The sequence below is a fragment of the Etheostoma cragini genome, chromosome 11, assembly GCF_013103735.1.
Source record: "Etheostoma cragini isolate CJK2018 chromosome 11, CSU_Ecrag_1.0, whole genome shotgun sequence".
Classification (NCBI taxonomy): domain Eukaryota; kingdom Metazoa; phylum Chordata; class Actinopteri; order Perciformes; family Percidae; genus Etheostoma; species Etheostoma cragini.
In genome coordinates this window covers 9384370-9407004 of record NC_048417.1, presented here as the reverse complement: position 1 = coordinate 9407004, position 22635 = coordinate 9384370, and the positions used below count along the sequence as shown (strand labels likewise).

The following is a 22635-nucleotide window of genomic DNA, read 5'->3' as shown; positions in this document are numbered from 1 at the left end:
TAATAATTTGATGGAGAAGGCCAACAGTCACTGTCAAGATACTCACAGGAATTACTGCTGTCATCCTTGGTCCCATCAAGAGAGCCATCTGGGTTCATTTGCAAGTAGTATCCCTGCCTGCAATATAACCTGGTTACTATACCCTTAAGCTGGGGATCTGCAGGAGAGAAAGAGGGAGAAAGAACACAGAGAAAACATTAGTAATTAGCAAAAAGATAAATGCTTGTTACAGGGACTGCTAAAGCCAACTAAATCAGCTTTAAGAAATTAACTATGTGCTTTATTACAGCAAATATATGTTGTTTGCTGTTGGGTTTTAACAGCAACATGCCATATAACACTGTGCAGAACTATTTCAAAGTACTTGGTAACGCCTGTGTATGTTTATAGGCAAATCCCATAGCCAACTTTCTCGGCACATAAGCCCTGCCCTGCTCAGAGACAGGCCATCCAATTATAGGCAGCAGAATTAATCTGTGGTCGCCTGACTCCAATAATGAACCCAACAGCACCCTCTCTGGGTCCATGGTGTCTAGCATTTGAAAGCATCTGTGCTCTTCCTGTGTCCCTTCCAGCTGACCCAACCGGGGAATTAGTCACATATGTACATATCTCTTACTGCTGCGGTTAAATTGCCCAGAACCACTGCAGCTCAACCGGGGAGAGAAACTAGAAACTGAGAAAGAAGAGAGCACGGCCACGGAGGAAAACACAGGGGGTCTTGCTGAGGGCAGAGAAAGGCTTTTTTCTGTCAGTGTACAGCTCAAGGCAGTCTCTATTGAAAATGGCTCTGCTGGGTGATGGCATTTGGTGGCTCTGAGACCTTTACCGGCTGCTTGAAAAGGGGAGAAAATACCTCGGCTGTTATATCCGAACAATACATAACGACATACAACAGTGTTGCTTCTGTTTTGCTGCCTCACCAGAACTTTGTGAAGGTGGCTAAAGCAGAATGTGACTGTCAGAATACCTCCGCCACGCATTGAGCAGGCTGACAGGATGGTGACAGCATCTCTCGGGTTTACTATTAATACTCAGTGCAGTTAAATCTTCTTCGAGAGAAAGATGTCACTGTGAGGCCATCATGATTTCTCCGTTTCGTGCGTTTAATATTTGATGGACTCATATTGTAGGTGTTTTCCTCGAGTAACATAGAGATTATTTCATCTCTGAACAGAATTCAACTGGCATTCTTGTATTGTCTTGTATCACAAAGTCATGCTGCAGCTAAATAACCCAATTTAGATAGAGGCCCATTTCCTCCAGTAATATTAATAAAGTAGATGAAAGCTTATAGTCACTAAGGCATAATTATGAGATAAAAAGTCTAAATTAACATACAGTACAGTAGCATGTCAAATTTTCCAACTTTTTTTGGAATACTTTTTAAGATACTTTTTTTTTTTTACTTTAAGTCAAAATTTTAGCTTTATTTTTCATAACCTTTGACTTACCATACAAAAAGTCTTTTTAATCATAACTCATTTCATTTTTTTCTTTCCTATAATGGCAGAAATGGGCTTTCACAGTTTTGAGCCCATGCAACACCTTCAAATGTCTTTTGTCATTTGCACATTAGAGGTGTTTGAACCAACAAATGTTTGGTTTATGAATGACTTAACAAAATAACACTGAGACAAATAAGGCAAAAATGTAAAAAGCAAAAAAAATAAAAAAATAAAATTGACACATTTCAAAAAAATCTAACATACATGTGGGTGCACATCGGGAAGTCTTTGGGAAAATACTTTGTGTTTAATCTGACCACTATTTGTTAAGTCCATCTTCATTTTCTCTAGTCTAATTGACTAATCTGCTCAATGTCTCAGGACTTCTGTACTGTATACCAGACACTTAATATGTAGTCTCGCATTGCCAGACCTACCTCCACATCACTGTGGGGGAAGGTCTGGCTAGTCCAAACAGTATTCCAGGATGGGAAAAAAGAGGTAATCTGGTTTATTGGCATTTCTTTAAACCAAAATAGTATTGTGCGGACACACAAAGTCTGCCAACCCGCGATCAATTAATGACTTTGATACGCAGCATTTTTACAATATGTGACATTGAGATTGATTTTGAAGACAGATTTGTAGGGGGGGGCATCTGTAATAATTACAACAGGCATAACTGGTTTCTGGCTGTGTAAATACTTGTTTGTGCAGGTGAACTTGGCTCCGACATCATGGTATAAATCATGTGATGTTGGCTGTGTTCCCTAGGGCGAGCCCGCCAGCATCACACACACAAGTTTCAAGCTTCAGTGTTCTGGAGCTGCAGAAAAAGTGTGCTGAAATCTTTAACAGTCTACCTACTTTATCAAATGATAAAAGATTTACCACAATGGGAGGATGTGTGAAGTAAGTTTCAGTACTACAGTATATACTGTAATTGTTGACAATGAGGGGTGCCTGAACGAACATGTCCTGAATTTAATCATGTCTTCACAAACGCAGCACTTTCTGTATGACTGACAATTTCCCATCAGACATGCGAGTGCATGCTAGTGATTACATTAGAATGAGAAAAGACTTTTTTTAATCCTTCCAAATATGGCAAATCATAGATGCAACTCATGTTGAAGGTCAAACTTGCTCATGGTCAATATAAAATGTAACTAATGGATTTGAGGTAATTTCTTTTCTTGCAAACCATTCTTGTCCCCCATTATTGTCAGTGCAGAGATACACTCTTATGTTTTGTGGATGGTTTATGAAATCAAAATGACAAAGGGAATATGAAGGTGGGAGGATAGAGATGTTGAATGCAAAGCTATGAAGAAAGTCTTAGAATGAAACAGCATTTTCAGTTTCCTCTGACATGCTTGATATTGTGTATGCCCTCTTGAAAAGGGACTGCTTTGAAATTGTCTCTGGAGTTCCCTAAGTCGAGAAGGTCCTTGACTCATTTGCCTTCCTTCTTCTATTAATCAGTCTTTTCGTCTCTTTTCTCTCAGTTTCTTTCACTCATCCGTCTGTGTTCTTTCTCTATAACAGACCAGGATGGTGAAACGATGGTGCTGCTTATCACCTATGGAGTATCCAGCCTCTACTGCTATTGGACTTTCCCAGCTGTACAACAGAAGCACTGTAGGATTCTAGATGCCAGTTATTTGTTTCTAGGGAAACAGAGTGGTGGTTTGGCAGCAGCAGGGGCTTTCCTTGAAAAACAACAAGCATCAGAAACATAATATCTCAAATCGGGTAGTTCTGAGGCAGAAATCCTCTCTGCATACATGTATAAATTTAACTGTCAAAGAAAATGTGATTTTTTTTTTCTTTTAAAAAACAGCTTTCCTGCAACCCCTTTTGTATTTTTTTATTTTCTGTGGTTGTGAAAAGACAAGCTCGGCTCAGCGCAAAGCAAACACAGCACAGAGTATAAGAATGCTCGCGCACAAAAACACACACACACACACACACACACACACACACACACACACACACACAGCTGCGGTTGTAGACTGCTGTCAGCCCTGCCTGACCCACTTTGGATGTTTCTGGAATAGGAGAAGGGCTTTCCTGCTTGCAAAGGGGGAAAACCCTTCATGTTGCTTCTGTTGTTATGGCAAAGTAGATCATGCAAGGGAAAGCTTCCACACTTTTCCTATTCCTCCTGATATCCACAACTTCTCTGACATCTCAACAATAACTCATCTGATACAGACAACTCTGAAAGATGACTGATGACACACTGCTGTGGGCCAGCACACATTTGAATAAACAGTCCATGGCGCAGGAAGGCATCCATCTTAAAAGGGTTTCTAGATCATGTAAACTAATCTAATGGTCTGATCCATGCAACATGATGTAATGATCCATGGATGTAACCTAGTGAGATAATTAGAGCCAGAAAATTGGGATTATAGGCGAAGCACAGCTGGATGTGCCAACAGCTCACTTACTGGGTTTGAGTGTAATAGAATTTACAACTCAAATCAAATCCCTTAAAAATATGGTGTGATCACTGGATCCACATCTGCTATCAAAATGCATGAGTGATTTAAAGGGAAAGATTTATAACAGAAAAAACGCAAAGTGTTCCCATCATATTCCCCCAAGTGTTGGATGAGGACAGGAAACCACATCTATGCAATCTAATGAACAAGGCAAACAATAAAAATGTTGTCGTTTATCAAGGTATATGTGTACTCCATTTTTTCAGAATAGCATGTCATGATAACACTGTTTAAAAGATGAGGAAAATTACTATTGATTTTTGATAGTTACGATACATTTTCGATGAATTTGATCAACACTCTGGCTCAAAAACCCAATTTATATCAGTTAAAATCAATATACAGCATAACAATAACTACTCACAAGAACAATACTCAAATCCAAAGGGAATACTGCTGTTTGAATACATATTCAGACACTTCCAATCACCTTCTCCTCAAAGACCTCAGCAGAATTTGAATGTGACTTTTTCAATACACTGTCTTGATGGTTAGAATAACGTTCTGTTCTCTGCAGCTGTCAAAAGAAAGCTTAATGTCTTTCTCACCTGGCAATGAGGGCAACTGTGCATGTCTCCCTGTGTTGTCACAACACATATGATCAGTGGCGCAATCAACTTTTACTCACGCAAACAAAAGTCCTTCCGAGGGCCAATATTTAATTACGCATGAAAAGCCATTGGTCTTCCTAAACTGTGTGCTCTTGTGCTAATACGGTGAATAAGAGAGAAGAAAGGAAGAAAAAAAATGTGTGCAGGAAAATTGTAGAGGTGTGACGAGGGAACCAGTGGTATGTGCAGTATTTTCAAAAAAAGCCCCCTGACTGCCATGCCTAATAGAACTAGGTAAAGACTTTCCTAATTCTCATATGAGAGTGAAATTAATGGAGTGTATTCCCATTAGATCTCTAATCTAATAACACAAACTTAAACCAGGAGAAAACAGAGTGCTTGCCTTCTCCTTCATTTTGTTTAGATTTTAGTGGGAGTGTTTCTCATCTTGCAGGCAGCAGGGTCGTGCTTTTTGAAGCCCTCACGACACAGTTCACAAACACTTGTTCTGGCACTGTTACTGTGGATTATCATCACTATTCTGGGGTTCAGGGACGCTCTAAATTGCTCAATAAAATGGCCGCTGCAGGTGTGAAGCTGTAAAGTCATTTCCTGTTGAAAGTGCAGGTAGACTTGCCCACCACATATCTAACTCAGATTTATTTTGGCCAGATCCCAATTGTTCACATCCATGAAATACTAACAGTATACCCTAAACCAAAAAAAGCCAGTTTGCAGAGCCTTGTTTTTTGTTTTTTCTATTGCCGTGGTCCGACTTAATAATCATTCCCCCCAGCAAAGGACTGTCTGTTCACACGTCTTCAATAAGAGGCTGCTGGATGCTACGGATGTTCAAATGAAAATAATAGACACCCAATAGACCAATTCCAATGTAACAGAGGACAGTAGACAATTAGACACACAAACATTGGGACAACCACCGCACACAAAAGGCAGCGGCCTCAACAGTTGTCTGGAGGATAGCAGATTAGAACCTGCCATTCTGATGCCACATGACCCCTATCCAGATGTGCTACTCTATAGATCTAAGTACACCAAAGCCATTGAATCTGTGTAATCACTAACGGCTAGTGAAGAGGAAAAAATTCATTGTGTTGTTCAATTCCAATATGAATACAGAAAGGGGATGAGAGATGCTCAGCCATCAAAAGGGTTCTTTGTGAAAAAGATGAAAGACCAAACACTGCTTCTAGACGCATTGTTACCAAGAAAATGCTGTTTGAATTGCGAGTTTGACGTTAAATTGTGCACAATTGTGTTTATAGAAGCTCTGGGGCAACAGGTTTGATACCTGTTTCCATGCAGCCGCCTTCAGTCGTTTACTGGAGAAGAAGTAAAAAAGTAATAGCAGTACTAATTTAATTTCCTAAACAACTTATCCTAATTCATTTTTGTAAGAAAAAAATATCCTCTGAGTCGGCACTAATTCCAACAGTGGACTTTTTATTGACAGTGCTCTTAAAACCCAGGTCGCCACTTTTGGAGGCCATTGGCACACGGATTTGTAAAATTATGCGAGAAAGGTTTGTGTTTGAAAGGCGTAACCTCCAACCTCCTTTCCGCCGGAGACATTGACATTTTTGCTTGCATATAAATGAGTTTCAGTTGTGTTTTTTGTGATGTGCTTAATGTACTAAGCCGTTCGGCAAGTCGTGTAGTGCTTCATTACAGATCAGGCCCTTTTCAGAATCGCCGAGGTTACAGTTCGGTAAACCTGTTTAAACCATTTGATACAACTTGTCAGGAGCCTGTCAACTACCTGGGATTGCATGTAAATCAGAGGCAGGTCTGCAGTTTTCAGCCAACTGGGCCAATATACAGAACAGAATGCTCTCTCTCTCCCTCAATTTCAGTTTTTACGCACAGATGTGCAATACGGCAAGTTGAAGTTTATGTAATCAGTAATACATGAGTATCAGTCATTTCATTATCACCTTGTGTACTTTAATCCCATAGGATGTGGTTTAAGTAGGATTGTTCGGTGGCCTAATTAGAGCTTTCAAGTGGTTGAATGTATGCACATGTTTAAACACTGTATGCACAACGCTCTGCGCAAACACAGCAGGCACTTTGCACACTAAACTTCCCAGACCTTGTCTCCGTAGTCTCCGCTTCCTGAGGCCGAAGATGCGCACTTTGGAGAAGATGTCGACCAGGTTCCCATTGCAGAGCCCCTTGTTCTTGTTGGGGCTCTTCCTCCGTCGGTTGGTCGAGGGCCGATCTAAATGCTGCTCCCGTGCCTGTCTCTTCTGTCTGATCAGCCCACTTGCAATAGCAGCAGCCATGGCTCAAAATGTCACAACTGCTCAGGTCCAGTCTGCACACGGAGCACAGACTACACAAACAGCCGCCTCTCGGAGCTCGCAGCCCGGGTCACAGTCCCATAGTGGCGGCTAAGTGGTCCGTTCCGTGTTGTGAAATGTCAAATATATTTTTTGGGGGGGCTGGTTTTCTTTTTTGTCCAAAACCTACATGCTAATTGCAATATTAAAACAGATGTCATCATCACTCGAAAAATAATTGGACATGATGGAAAAAAATTAGATCAGTTTATGCGTAATTCCATACATGCATCAATAACCATATAGTCTTGATGAACAGCTATTCCAAACTCACGCGGAACGAGATCTCAGAGGATCATTCATACCTGCAAAGTGATGTTTTTGTTCATTGTCTGTGACATGTTCAGTAGCATCGCCTCCTTAAAATGTCCAGTACCGGCTGCAGCGTTCTCACAGCACATTCACCCACTCTTTCCTCCTTTCGCCCTCTGTTTTCTCTTTTTCCTTCCAGACGAGGTTGCTCTATCAGAAGTCGCTGTGTTGGGTAGCTGTGGGGACGCCAGTGCATGTGCGCCGCCAGCAATCAAGCAAATACAGGAGCCTCCCACGAAGATCACCACTCGAGTGAAGGCACAGCAGCACCGGGCGAAAGGAACTCAAGTTTGCAAGAAGCAATCCGCGACAGCGACCCTGCGGTGACTGATCAACATTTAAAGATGGAAATGAATACGCAACCGTAGTAGAGTAGTACATTGATGCAGTAGGCTAAATTACTGCAAACTTACACCAACTACCTACCGGTCTGCCGGATAACGTTCTATCAACATATTTTCTTCACTGCATTCCACACTTACAACTGGGCGCGAAATCGGAGCCAGAGAAAAAAAAAAGAAAAAAAAAAAGATCACCAAAGCTGATCGAAATTCGGTGGAGATGACGTCTGCATTGTGTGACAAGCTGCATACAAATATAAAAACTTATATCCCCGGCGATCAGCTGACAGGTCGACCCAGTGGATGTTCCTATAAAGCCCACGGCGCGGGAGATGCATGTACGACGATCAGTGCGTAAAGGGGGAAAGGAAAGTAACGCCACTGACATACAGCACACATTCTTTCCACACGCTCAAAGAAAAAAACGATAGGAAGCCATGGTCACTAGATGGAGTCTATATACCCCAGACGAACAAATCTTTCCATCAACAAGTCCTAACCACTCGTTAGTACACGCCTGAGTGAAGAGGATGCCCTCCCCCACTCCCTCCCTCTCGACCACCAAGCCCCTGCTTGGAGGGAATGAGCAGCCGGGTCTTGATGCTGACGTTAGATGGTAAAAATCTTACCATGCTGCTTTATGAAACACATTTAGTTAAATACCAGGAATTCCCTACATAAATGATATTACAATAGAATAGTGTGGCATTCATAAATGTGGATTGCACCTACATTTTCTAGTCAAATCAGCATAGTTAAAATCCATAGAAATCCAAGTAAAATGCAATAACTTAATGTTCGACCTTATAAACGGGATACTAGTTGCTGCAAGTGCGCTAAATAAGCGCATTCATCTTGCTTAAAGCACCTGAGGCGCGCTTCATTTGCTCTACGTGGTTTCAGTACCACGGACAGCGTTGCTAATTTCAGCACCAAATGGAGGGAAACGTTTCCTTCAGCTGGACATTATCTTTACTTAAACGACCACAAGAGACTTCGGAATGTGAACCACACGCCAAGGTGTCCTCCACTCCACATTATTCCTCGAGTATGATGATAAAGTCATGTCGGCTCAACACGATAAAAGCCTGTAATAGACAAAATAGTTTATCCTTTTTCTTCTTATGGGGTTAATATCATCTAAGTCTCAATCACAGACGCAGGAATTAAAACTCAAGAGAGCCATCTGCTGTTTGTGGCTGTAATTAAACATTTGGGCTCGGCTCATGGGGACTGGTGCGTTGAATTGCATTGTCTAGTGTTTGTCGAGTCTCCTCACGCCAGACGCACCTGTTGATATCCAGCTGTACGGACATAAGAATATAGAATTTGTGGAGCTGGCAGACACACAACTAAATCAGAATGTTCATTAATCTTTATTACATCAAAAAGTGTAAGGGAGTAGATGTGGTTTAAAAACAGAAGAACGCTGAAACGAAAGCGTTGTCCCTGCGTGGTAACAGCCTATAGAATTAAAATGCAAAGGCCTACATAATGTCCTATTGATGCGTCATCAAATTTACATTAGGGGGTATTATGACCCTGCTCATTTTGAATCATGTTTACAATGTGGCCCCCCCCCCTCCTCCTCCTGACTTGAGCTCCTGCTTTGAACGGACACACAAGTTAATGTCCCGTGTCTTTTCAGAAGCCTCCAGCCCCGTGGTGCTGCAGGAGACACTGCAGTAAACGATCCAACCAGCAGCGGACACTGTCAGCTCAACAATGGTCACTCACCCATAGCAACCTGCAGGACAGCAGTGTCACAGCACCGCGTCTGAATTGAAGAGTGTTTCGCTCACATAGATAATCTCTTTCCTTCAGTTGTAATTATACAGAGTTGGGGTACTTTGACCTCACTAAATATAAAATCGCTGCAGGATAATATGGGGCTGTATTTGTACGTTGATTTAATTGTATCTACTGGGTTTTGATGAAATTAGATTCTGTCCAACACAATTTGAACAACTAGTTAGTTTTTTCTTTTATAATTGTGGTTTGGTATAAGAATCTTAAAAAAATGAGACAAATGGAAAAGGAGACTCAATGTAATGTGCTACAAAATTAATTTGATTAGAGAAAACAGATGTGAAACCATACTGTACGCAGTATTGTTATCTCATATCATATGTTTCCGAAGGAGGCAAACATTAACATTGAGGTGCTTGAGTAATACAAATTTGTCACATAAAAACAACTTTCTGGACCGGATCTAGGTTTGGGATAATAATGGAGAGAAGAGGCTCTGTAGCTTTTACCTTTTTCAGTGACACAGCAAGAGGTTGAACGCATGGATGATCACACACGCTTTCTACGCATACAGTAGTACAGACATGCACATCCAAAAGTCTTACCATACAGCACACACACTGGTGGAGCATAATAATCTGTTTAAACTGCAAAAATGTTTCCATATCAATAAATACACAATGCATGTTGTTGAAAAAAACATCCAAAACTCAGTGAAATACTCATTCATGAAGCAAAATGACACACATACCTACATTTCTTTTCCTCCTACATATGAGTGAATGAGAGTCCATGGCAGTCCCATTCCACAGCCCTCTTATCCAAGACCTTTTCCTGTGACTTCTAATGCCCCATTTATACTGCCCCATCTACAGAACCTAACATGGTTAGGGTGAACTGACAGTCTGCCCCAAGCTGTTCACATTAATTTGTTCACAAACACTTTAAAAACCTAATTCATTCTCTAAGTTAGGTCACAGATAAAGGCAGTTAGGTTAACATATTTGGACATTTTATCTGAGACTAGCAACAAATGAAAGAGGACTAAATGTTACCTTAGGACCTAATTTGCAAGAAATTAGCCTGTTGCAAAGACACATGCAGCACTGTGCCGTATATGCAGCATGTACTCCTTTATCATCAATACATTTATGACAAAGACTACCAGACACTATGATACCATGCACAGTTGGCCTATATGACAAACATGGAGACCCAAAGATTCAGCAAAGCAGAATCCAATGCAGACTTGTGAAGCCACAGCCTCATTAGGTCAGAACATTTTAATCCAATCTCCTCTGAGGAAATTTCATTACTGTTAGATGTCTTGCTGCCAAGGCAAAGCAAATGTCACCAAATGGAACCAGGATAAACAACCCATTTGATTATTGCTATTCCTTTGCCTGAGGGCCATGTTCTTTTATCACCCATCCTGATAGAAAAAACCGTGAGTGGGACTTCGCACTTCTCGGGCCCAATGACATAAAAGAAGCTAAATTTGCCAGAATGAAATTACATTGCATTATCAAAGACAAGGAGTTAATTCAATTTGAGATGAGTTATATTATCGCCTCGCTAGGATTTACGTATGTCATTCTCATTTCCCTTTTTTGTCTCCTCCTGCCAATGCTTCAGCTGCTTAATCTTTTTTTATATTCAGAAAACATAATATACTAGACATAATATTAAAAAAACAGTTACAAACAACAAGCTGGACCATAGGAACGCGTCCCAGGGCCACAAAAACACAGAGGAAAAACGTGAGGAAGGGAGATAAAACTACACGTGAAGAAACGGACAGACACAAGACAAGGGAATAATCACACACGCAAACAAAAGAAAAGGCTACAGCATTGACCTTAAGGACTCAGCACTGCTGTGCCAAATCTCCAAAGTCTTCCCTGGTACTCCACCCAAACGAGCCATGGAGAGCTCCATGTACGTGACATCCAAAAAAGAAAGGATCCATGTACGAACAGATAAGTCATGAGGTGGCTTCCAACGGGTTGCAATCATCTTCTTAGCAGCTGTAAGTCCAGCAAACACACCAAGTTTTTGAGCTTCAGAAAGCTGAAAGGCTGACATGTCATTCAGAATCAAAACATCTACAGTAACGAGTACAGTAACATTAATCAAGGTGGACATTTTGGATGCAATATTGTTCCTGAACTGACCAACAGGAGAGCACTCCCAGTACATGTAAAGAAATGTACCATGAGCTTTAATTGGTCAGAAATAGCATGAAGGGCTATTAATAATTTTAATGTAGTGCGTTTTCACAGGGGTTAGATATGTCCTGTGAATGTAATTGTAGTGAATCTGCTGATCTGGATTGCGTGATATTTCTGTAATGTTAGACCATACATCATGCCATACATCATGGCTGGGCAGTGTGGCCAGATATCCCTAAGAACTGATAAAGCCTGGATATCATACCACGTATACCACCCATACCAGGTTTTAGGCTGCACAGTAAATTACTTCTGAATAGGATCAATGGGCAAAGGCCTCTGCCAGGTAACACCGTATGCAAAGGGGTACTAACACAAAGGACCAGAAATATAGTTTAAGTTGGGAACTGATCTCAAGGGACTTCCTGGTTAAATAAAAATAAAAAAAATAAAACTGACATCTGAGTGGTTTTGAGCTGGAACTAAGGCTAAGAAATTGGAGATGTACCGTGAACTGGTGCCTGTTCATAAAGTGTGCCTCGCCATATCATGTTTTAAAAAGTGTGCTTTAGTTGCTTAGACTGTACTGTTAAAAATTGTATTCAAAGTTTCCCATGCTGTAGATAGGATATTTCCCATGATATAGTTGTTTTTGTTTTGGGATACAGCATTTAATGGGGATCATATAAACAAGTGTATGTAGTCGTCTACAAAGAACTCCTTATTAAGTAAATAATAACTACTGATTAATATGATGAATACGATTTAATAGCATTTAATTCCCGGGTCTGGGGCCTTCTTATGACTATTGCCTAACAGTTGTGAGGGTTTCCTCAGGCTATGTCCTGCAGTATTCTGACTACATGGAGTTTTATAGATGAATGAGCTTGCAGGAGTGATCAACTGAGAAGCAAACCTTAAGTCTTTATTGCCAACTACACCACTGCTGCACTGTGGATGAATACTATATTAGAAAACGACATAAAACAACCCTGGAGAGACTTACAGTAGTTCCTAAAGAGTGTAGTAGCATTAAGTCTCTGCTCACAGACCTTTAAATCGCTGGTTCATCATCTCATGCAGTGTGTCATAAAACAATTTAAATGTATATCACGTAATTGCTGCTAGGTGTACTAAATACTCCACCAGAGAATATGTGTAGCCACATTACAATGTGTCTCTCTGTTGTCAGTGTTATGGAGTGTTCCCCCTTCCTCCAGGGATGAGATTAAAGTTGACCTGAGGTTTGGAGCCCTCCGACGGAGACAATAATGAAACAGCTGATTCAAACTGTGCTATCCTCAAACATAGCTTACTCCCAGATTAAAACAAATAATTTAAAACATTTGTTGCTAAACTAAACACAGTAAAACAAAATCAACTGCCATGCATGGACTGTATCATGAGTTTCCATGCTGGTAATGGAGCAACAAAATGAAGTCATCTTTGCAAGTATTACTTTGGAAAGAAAGGTCAATAGCTAATATGGACTGGCTTTTTTTTTTTTTCTCCATCTTCTCAGACTTTTGCACATATAAAGGACACGTGATTCCAGGAAGTAGAGGGAAGCACAATTGGATACAAGTGCCAGTGATTAACCACAGCCCTGTGGCCCCTCACCAGTATTGATTGTCTAACTACCAAAAGATAGCCCAAATCGCCAACAATCCAGTTATATGGTGCATAATTTATGATAAAGCAGAATGAGGGTTTTTAAGGACACTAAAGTGAGCAAATTATATGACAAAGTATAAAGAGAGGGCAGCAGAAGTGCAATAACACTGTTACAACTCACTAAGGAGTCAATATGCTGGTCACACACATCATCTCTTCTCTCTCACACACACACACACACACACACACCCCTTTCATTGTGGTCAGGGCCTTTTTTGTCTAAGCGGGCTCCCTATGAAGCTGCAGATGATACCTGATGTGAATGCGGACGTAAGAAGCCCACAGGTCATCAGATTCAGAATCCCTGTCTACATTTGATACCACAACTGAAAACTACAGACAGACAGACAGACAGACAGCTCCATCCTTTGATCCTATTTTAAGTCAGCAGCAGTGATGGAATGTGCCTTGTCAGCAGAACTGCAGAGTGAAGTTCCTTGGAGAAGCCCTGGGCAGTTTGGGAGAATACCAATTAGTTCAAACCCCTCTAGGAAAGCCTTCTTCCAGAGCTGAAGGCTGACACTGTGTGTGTGTGTATGTGTGTGTGTGTGTGTGTGTGTGTGTGTGTGTGTGTCTAAGCAACATCAAAAACAATGTGTGTACCCACTTGCAAATGCATAGTGAATAGGTTAACACATTAATATTAATATATTTTCGATGCAGGTGAAGGACCTGGGTGTGTGTCAGTGCTGGGAGGCTTAATAGAATGGTAATGAGGGTGATGTCGGGTCAGTCCAAGCTCCGTTTGTGAATTCAGAGATAGCGGGATGGGGAAAACAATCAGGTGAACGTAAAAAACTTAAGTTCTGTTGTGTCCGTAACACAAGCTTGAAAACGCATAATACAACACAAGCTAAATTCAAAAGAATGCATATTAAAAGGCAATCTGTCTTAAGGAAAGGCATTTTTAATCTCCATGCAAATACATAAATGGAGTAGCTAGCCACTGACCTTTAAGTATGGTCAGTGCCTCTAAGCTGGCTCCCTGTGAAGCTGCAGATGATGCCTGATGTGAATGCATTCTTAGAAGCTCAGAGGTCCATCAGAATCCCTTTCTACATTTGATACAACAACTAAACCCCCCCCACACACACACACACCGACACCGACACACACACACACACACCTCTTTATGTTGTGAGTGCATTTGGCCCCCTCCAGACTGTGCTGATGAGTGCTTGCATGTTTTTTTGTGTTCGTTTCTGAAGCAAACAGAGTGTATGTACCGTAAATGCAGTATATAGGTCTGTACAACAATTATACTTTTCTGATGCAGAGAAAGGGCCTGAGCATAGTTCTGAGAGTTTAATAGAATGGTAGTGATTGTAAAGTCAGGTCAAGCTCCAGTTGTGACTTAGGCACCAACAACAACAACACATGCACACAAAAAGCAACCACACGGTTTAGACACAGACAAAGACCAACAAAAACTTAAAGCTGCAAAAGTTTGATGTTTTCTTTGGAAATAATATGAGCAATGCCAATAGACATTTCACATCACAGAAAGGAGTACATTGTATTAACTGTTCAAAACTATTGCTTAAAAAGTATTTTACTGCTGAAGAAGAAAATTGGTCAGTCGATGCAGTGGCACAATTTTTTTTTTAAATTGGTTTTACAGGGAAAACAGAGAAAATACGCTGGGATATTCCCTTCTGCTCAAAATGTAGAAAGCCTACAACTACCAGAATACACTGCACTGGACCAATAAAAGCACCCTGCTGGCGGGTGACATAATGCAAGTTCGTCAAACTTGTCCAGATTAACACAGAATGGCAGCCGGCTGGTAACAAACAAACTGGTGTAACAGTTAAAATAGTGAGCGGAAATATTTTTTGGAAGACAATAAATAAGCAATACAGTAACCAAATCATGGTTTATAGGGAGAGATCTGGGCACTGGTAGCACGCAGGGGAGTCACTCACCCAGGAGGAGAGGGGGTCTCGCACTGCTCTATCATGAGAACCGGAAGTTTTACACCCCGGCCCGCTCACTGAGATCCTCTCAGCAGGCCTACTGCATGTCATAGTGTGAACTTCAGCACCTTTATGAGATGACTATAGTTTTCATGTCCTTTTTTGTTTGTGAAGTGACCTTGGGTGTCATGAAAGGCCCTTAAATAAAATGTATTATTATGATACAAAGTTTATGTAATATGAGCAAAGTATCCTTTTAACAGATCTTCAAAAAAGTTGACTATACTGTAACCATACTTTGCAAAAACTCTTAACAAACATGACAAATGGCATCTTGTTAATGAAACCAACGGCACAAAAAAAATAACACCTCGATAAAATAGTATGTTTAAAAAGTGTTTCATACTGTGTTTCCTTCCTAGAGGTCCATTAAGGTGTGCTCATATGATATGCACCATATATCTCAGATGAGACAGTATGTGACTGGGACCCTAGCCACCTCTGATTGAGAACAGCAATAAAGGTCTCCCCAAGAGACAATGAAAGGCTGATGATGTCTGTAAATGCAGCCCCAGCTAATGACGATAGGCGTCATAACTTTGGTCTCTGTGACCCTCTTAGCCCTATGTGTGTGTGTGTGTGTGTGTGTGTGTGTGTGTCTCGTGAGTATTTGACTGTGAGTGAGTGGAGAGGACAGGGGGACAAGGAGTGTGGTGATTAGTCTGAAGTGACGGGGTTAACACTCCAGTATGAAAGCAGTCATTAATTGGCAGACATTACCACACTCTCAGACACCCATTAACACCGTCACATATCAAATGTTACCAAAACCATGAATACATCAAATACCTTATATACTGTACCCCAGGATCCACTCATTCTTATCAGAGGTGTAGCACAGTAGTGGTGTTGTGTTAGTCTGTGATCCCTGATGTGAGAACTAACAAGATTGGTAACACTTTATAACAACCATCATTAATAGATGGTAAATTGATAGTTAATCTTTAGCTAACAAACAAATTATAATTAATAGTATAATTAGTTGTGCTGTAAATTAAAGTTAGGAATATTTAGTTCATCTATCGATGAATAGATGTTTTAAAAAATGTCTTTATAAATAAAAAATTTTTATAATCATGATATCTATAGTATGAGGGATATAATGTGTGTAAGAATAAACTTAATTTACAGCACTAATATTTCATTAATTAACAATGCTAACAGTTAAATGACATTTAACAAAAGATTAATTAACTATCAATTTGCCAATTATTAATGATGGTTATTATAAAGTGTTACTTGAGTAATACTTAAGCGTGTCTTGGAGATCAGCAGGAGTAATGATTTAATTAAAATGAATTAGTATTTACCAGCCCTGCAATAACTCATTGGAATTTAGTGACTTTACTGTATGACAGGAAAATGGTAAAGCAGCAACAAAAATAGACATTATTTGCCAATTCAAAACATTTTGGCTCCACAAGTTCACTTTTCAGATGAATGTGGGGCCTCTTGCACCAATAATACAAACATCAATTCACTGGTTGATCATGTTGCTCACAATATTATTTGTCAATGTTGCTCATAGCTAGATGCCAACTTCATAACGTGACACATATCGCTGTGTAGTTTGTCTGAAGAGTTACCGTGGTCTTTCAAACTGTCAGACAAAAGAAGCGCATTTGGTGAAACAATTACTCAGCTCATTTTCTAAATCTGTCTTGGTGCAGCAGAGACATAATACTTGCTTGCAAAACAGTAGCCTATGTGGCATGCCAACTTCATTTTAAAAATCTGAAAAAAAATGCAGTTCCTGTTGGGGTGCTTAAATTGCTTTGCTACTTATACACTGCTTTACTACTTTTCAGCCACTAGAGAGCAGTACAGAGCCCAGCAGGACACTGCTGCATGATAACAGTGTTGATCAAGAAGAAGCAAACTGATCTGCACAGAGAATTGATTTTGTACTTCTATTCTAAAAAAAGAATATGTTTCCCCCTAAAACAAAGGTGAAGTATTTTAATGACTTCTACACTGACAAAAAACAAGACTTACCACTAAATAGAACACCATTAAATTCCCTTTCTAATGGAGCAACACATACTGATAGATAGAGAAATATAGAAGTGGACATTTCTAGGAAAGCAACGTCAATACTTAATCCAGACTGTAACCATGATTTCTAGATGTTTTTTTTTTCTTCTAGTGGTCAAAGCACTGTACTGTACTGGATTAAAATTGGAAACCTTTACAAGAGACAAAACACTGTCTTAAATAAACCAAGAAGCCCTCAAGTGGCCAAAACAGGTTACATCACAGATGCTGTGTTGAGACATGTGTCCGATAATGACATGTGCTGGTGTCAAACTCTTAATCAGTTTACCAAGTCTGCAATCTATCAATAAATCAATAAATTAACTTTTACAAGGTTTTAACAGCGTGATGAAAGTAGTGGTGAACTCTATGTGGATATATGACCTAACTAGAGGAAATGAAGCCGTGTTGTGAATAGTAACTAATATCAGAGTCAGTTGCCATAAGCTATGATGTGATTGTGGGCTTCTCTGTGCTGTAAAAAAGACTCACTGATCCCATATTACCAACTGGTATTGTGATGCATACAGTATGCACAGTGCTCATAAGATCATGTGTATGGGCACATTTGTGTGAATGAGATGGAAAGGGGGGGGGGGGGGAGAGAAAGAGAGAGAGAGAGAGAATAGAACAAAGAAAAATGTTAGAAATAGAAAATAAGTAAAGAGTTAAGTGTTTTCATTTTCACATGTTATGCAATGGAGGCTGTATGATATATAGATCAGAGCCTTAGGACACACAGTTTCCAATAGCTGTCAGTGGTGCTGTGCCATTGGACATGCACTCACTGAGCTCGTCGTTGTTAATGTAAACAGCCAGATGTCCACAGTTGGCATTGTGTTTTTGTTCTCCATTTAATTTAAAAGCCGACAATAACCTTTACCAATTCTCTTCTCTTTTCCAATAACTCTTCAACTGCACTAAATGTAAAAAAAAAATCACAGACAGAATTACATCTATGTTATTAATTTCCCTTTATGAAAACATCTGTAGACCTCATAGACTTATTTTATTTTTTTTATTATTTTTGTTTCTTTAGTGACCACAGATTCAATATCTTGATAGAGAACTAAGTTGAGCAGGTTAGAAGAGTAAGTAGTCTCGCAAGAAAAGCAGGCAATGCAGATGGAAAAAAAAAACAGCACCATAGACAGAACAATTACAACCATGCCTTTTGTTTGTACCCCAAGGGCCTAATTAACATAAATGCAAATCGAGATAATGGAATAATAATTCTAAATATTTTATTAAAATGAAGGGATAAGTACCTTTAAGCTGTTTTTTACTTTGTGTCAAACTGAAAGTTATAAAAGTGTTGGTGGAGGAAAAGATCAAATAAAGCTCACTGTCAAAAATAGCGTTTGATTTGCATGGCTCTTGTTAGGGTCTAATGAGAAATGACACATTTGTAATTACAGTAGACGACAATTAGCCGGTGTGTAAGTGATATGCCAGAACCATGGTCTTTATGACTGGGCTACACACTGAGGAGGGTATGAAAACATTTTTTGTGGAAATAGAAAATTAATTAAAAAAACAAAAAATGTGAAAAAAGCTTTAAGATTGTAATTTTCTTTCCTCGTGAAACAGACGCTTGAGGTGGGACTTGATTTGAGAGCTCTAAAATTGGCAAGCCAAAGCTTGCAATGTGGACAGCAATGTTGGCCTTCAGTGTACAGCTGAAGCTCACTCACCTCCTCCATCACGCCTACGTGCAGAGGAGGTGGAGGACGACGAAGAGGAGGGACACATTTTTATCCTGGGCCTCGGGATATGTAAGATCAAGGTTTTGGCAGGAGAGGGAACTGTGGATGACGTTGATGTCGCTGTTGCAACTTGACATGTGTGTGTGACCTTGTGTGATCGCTGCACGGCCCACTAGCCTTCTTGATAGGTAGTTGTAAAGAAAGAAATAAAAAATAAAAATAAAAAAATAGTTAAATCCTTTAGAAAGAGTATTCTTCAGCTTGATTTCATGTTGGTGACAATAGATTCCAATTCAACAAGTTCAAGTTGATAAGTGTTATTGTCATGTGCACAGTTAGGAAACGTGTTTACCTGTACAATGAAATTCTTCCTTTTCTGTCCACAGAATGCCGAATAATGTAAAATCTACAATATATCCTACAAATATACAAAATAAAACAATTTTTAAAAGGCAGCATGTGAATAATATAATAATTATTATATTAATATTATAATAATGATAATATTGCAAATATAAATAGTGCAAGTTATGTATGTGCAAACTGGAGAAAAGTTTTCTCTGTGGAATAACTCACCCTGCAGCATAAAGTAACCTATTTTTAGACAGCGGTGGAAAGTAACTAAGTACCTTTAGTCAATGTTGATGTACTTGAACTTCAAGTATTTCTATTTTATACCACTTAATCCTTTTACTCCACTACACTCCAGTAGAAAACATATTGCACGCCATGGCATTTAAATTAAAATTTTACTGGCACAACCTGTCAGTTTATGAACCAGGTAGCTTCACTATAAATTAAACAACCTCCAAGTATATAATAATAATATCCAATAAAATCCTTCCTAAATGTCAATGCATCAACAATAGAAATCCAATTTATCAATTATCCAAAAATAGAATATACATAGCCCTTTCAAAAGGGGACATTCAGCATAGTAGTCATTTTACTTTGGTTAGTGTTTAGCTACCCATACTTTATTTACTTAATACTTTTAATTTTACAGTACTTGAAACAGAATACAAGTACACGATTCTTACATACTTCTTTCACCACTGTTCTTCAGTGTAGTACAGTATGAACCACATATGTCATTGTTTTGGCAAAATACAAATACATGTCTTTGTTGGAGCTTCTAGGAGCATACTATTTAAAAAAAGAGTATATATATATATATATATATATATATATGTGATAAAGATATAAATAATAGTTGAAAAATGCATACAGATGGACAGCGGAAAAACAGATTAGTGCTGCAGCAGCGGCTTCGGGAGCTTCTCTGAATTTTTTGGCACGTGTACCAACATGAAACCTTAACACCCATGGAATCCATTATACGCACATTTATTCAAGTTGACCATAGCTTCTACTCTTTGTGAGTAACTGAAATTCAAACCTTAACACACAGCATTAAGGCCAACATAGGGTTAGTATGTGATACAGGATTTGGACTTGATCACCTAAGTACAAAGGAAGACCAGCAGGATAACATTTTGTAGGGCAACATTTTTATTTACAACCCACAGTTCAAAACATGCTCATTTAAAAAAAAGAAGCAGCATCATCATGGCTGATGCCACAATGAAATGAAAGCTTATTAAAGGGATTTTAACAAGCCAAAAGCATGTTCTACTGGCTAAACCAACAGTCAATATAACATAACACAGTGTCATCACAGCAAAGCCTTGTTAGGGTGATGCAAAACATGTAGCAGGTGACAGGGAAAGCGGTGTCCATTTCCCAGAGGATGCATGTTAAACCGTTGTTTCAGTGTTTCTCCAGCCGTTCGAGGATTTGACCTTTTGACACAGCTCTAAAAATAGCATCATTGTCAAACAAAGGGGAGCACCAGAGTTAAGTAAGACACTTCTGAAACACACACACACACACACACACACACACACACACACACACACACACACACATCTGACACTTAGTCAAGTTCCGCTTAAGGAAATGAAGTCTTTGCGATTGAAAAGCTTGAATTTGATTGGTTTAACTCATCAGTCTTATTGAGAGTCCTGAGTCTTGGCTCTCCACAGTCTAAAAACAAATAACAGGATAACAGTGTGCGGTCCACATTCTTAATGATGAGATTCTGGTTATTTCTGCTTGGCAAGAATAGAGAATCACTCACACAGTAACACAGCAGTGAGGAGAAAGGTCCTGATAGGATCACTGATCAGACTACACACCCCTAATCACTTTATAGAATCCTTTGTTGATGGCACTGGTAAAACACATCACTTCTATGCAACAATGTTGACCATTGCTACAGAAATTCTGTGGCAATAAGACCAATAAATTCTGAAATGGGTTGTTTGTAAAGTCACCCTTAAAGTTGAGGTGATCAACATTCTTTCACAAACAATCTAAAGAAAATGGCTACTGTTACATCAACAGGACAACACTCGACAGTAGACAGTGTCAGCTGATAAACACTGTGGAGTATTTAGCAGCTAAAATGTCAAATAGTTTCCACCGGTGTTAGAGAAGACCAAACAGAGAAATGAAGAGAGTCATTATTACAGTGATACAGTACCCAACTCCAAAGGAATGCTAATGTTGCTTCATATTTGCTGTATGCTATCAACCTTATGCTGATAATCTGTCAATGTTGTGTTTACCACTTTATCTCACCTTAAAGGTCACATTAAATGCTCAGCAAATTACATAGTGGTGGTGATGGTGGTAGTGGAGGAAGAACCAACACATCAGTATTCATTCATATATATATATTATTATATATATATGAAACCATAATAATAATAATAAAAGTGGAAAAGGGCAGGCAGGTAGGTTTGTCTGACCGACTCACTAACGGATGTGACGCTATAGTAGTAGCACACACACGCAAGTATTTTAATAATAGAAGATGCATGCATTAAGGTCCAGATTGTCATTTAAAAACACAACCCAACAGCAAGGATTCTACTTTTTTTTTTGATTTTACTTTGACTTTGATGTCAGCTTGTCACGAAAGAGATACTTGCGACAAAGCAGGTATGCGTTTATTTGCAGAAGCAGGAGAATCTTCGCCCAGAGTCCAGCTATTCCATCAGCTCCCCTGGCACACCGGTTGATTCACCACACAAGAAGTCAATTCAAGTCTTTCACTCTGACTCTGTGTTTTGATCTCTTTCTCTGTTTGTATGCACACTGAAATACACATTTGCAGGGGGACATAGAGATAGATGGTGCTTCTTAAGAAACCTAAAAGACTTTGCAGTGCAAGCCCATCGTTGCTAAGTAACACACAGGAAGCTCCCCGAAGTACGCTCCAGTAAGTCCTGTGGCTTGTCACAAGCCTACACAGGTAAACATACTGAGTCAAGTTTGCACCTCTCCCTCCAGTGTATCCCTTTATACCCACACGAGTAGGTTTAGCATTAAAACATCCTTAGGCACTTCTACAGATGGAGATCGTTTACATATGGGCATACGGCATCTTAGAATGTATTGACACCATACGTTGCGATGACGTTTAGTGTACAACAACAAAAAGCAACAGAGAGGGCAAAGGGAGAAAAAATGTGAAAGAGTGTGAGTAAAAAAATTAGTACAAGAAGAGAGAGAGAGAGAGAGAAACCGACCATTAATGCGAGCCCATACTAATAAAATATGAATCTTGTCTATGAAAAGCTGAATCATTTGGTGTGCACACCCACTGGACCGCCTCTTGCTCCCACATTTATGCATGCGTGTACACAAACAAATATGCCCAGTAGGCGCACACACACACACACACACACACACACACACACACACACACACACACACACACACACACACACACA

General features: G+C 39.6%; 1 protein-coding gene across 4 annotated transcripts in view; it reads right to left on the bottom strand.

The window, feature by feature from the left end:
• Positions 1–22635, bottom strand: part of fgf14 (fibroblast growth factor 14) — a 100166-nt gene that overhangs the window by 28197 nt on the left and 49334 nt on the right. For 3 of the 4 annotated variants that reach the window (XM_034884988.1, XM_034884985.1, XM_034884989.1), the window contains exon 2: positions 47–157. In XM_034884988.1, the coding sequence (XP_034740879.1) occupies positions 47–157 (111 nt within the window). Of the gene's footprint in view, positions 1–46; positions 158–6622; positions 8010–22635 lie in introns of those variants that run through there. The other variant, XM_034884987.1, reaches the window with a different exon arrangement.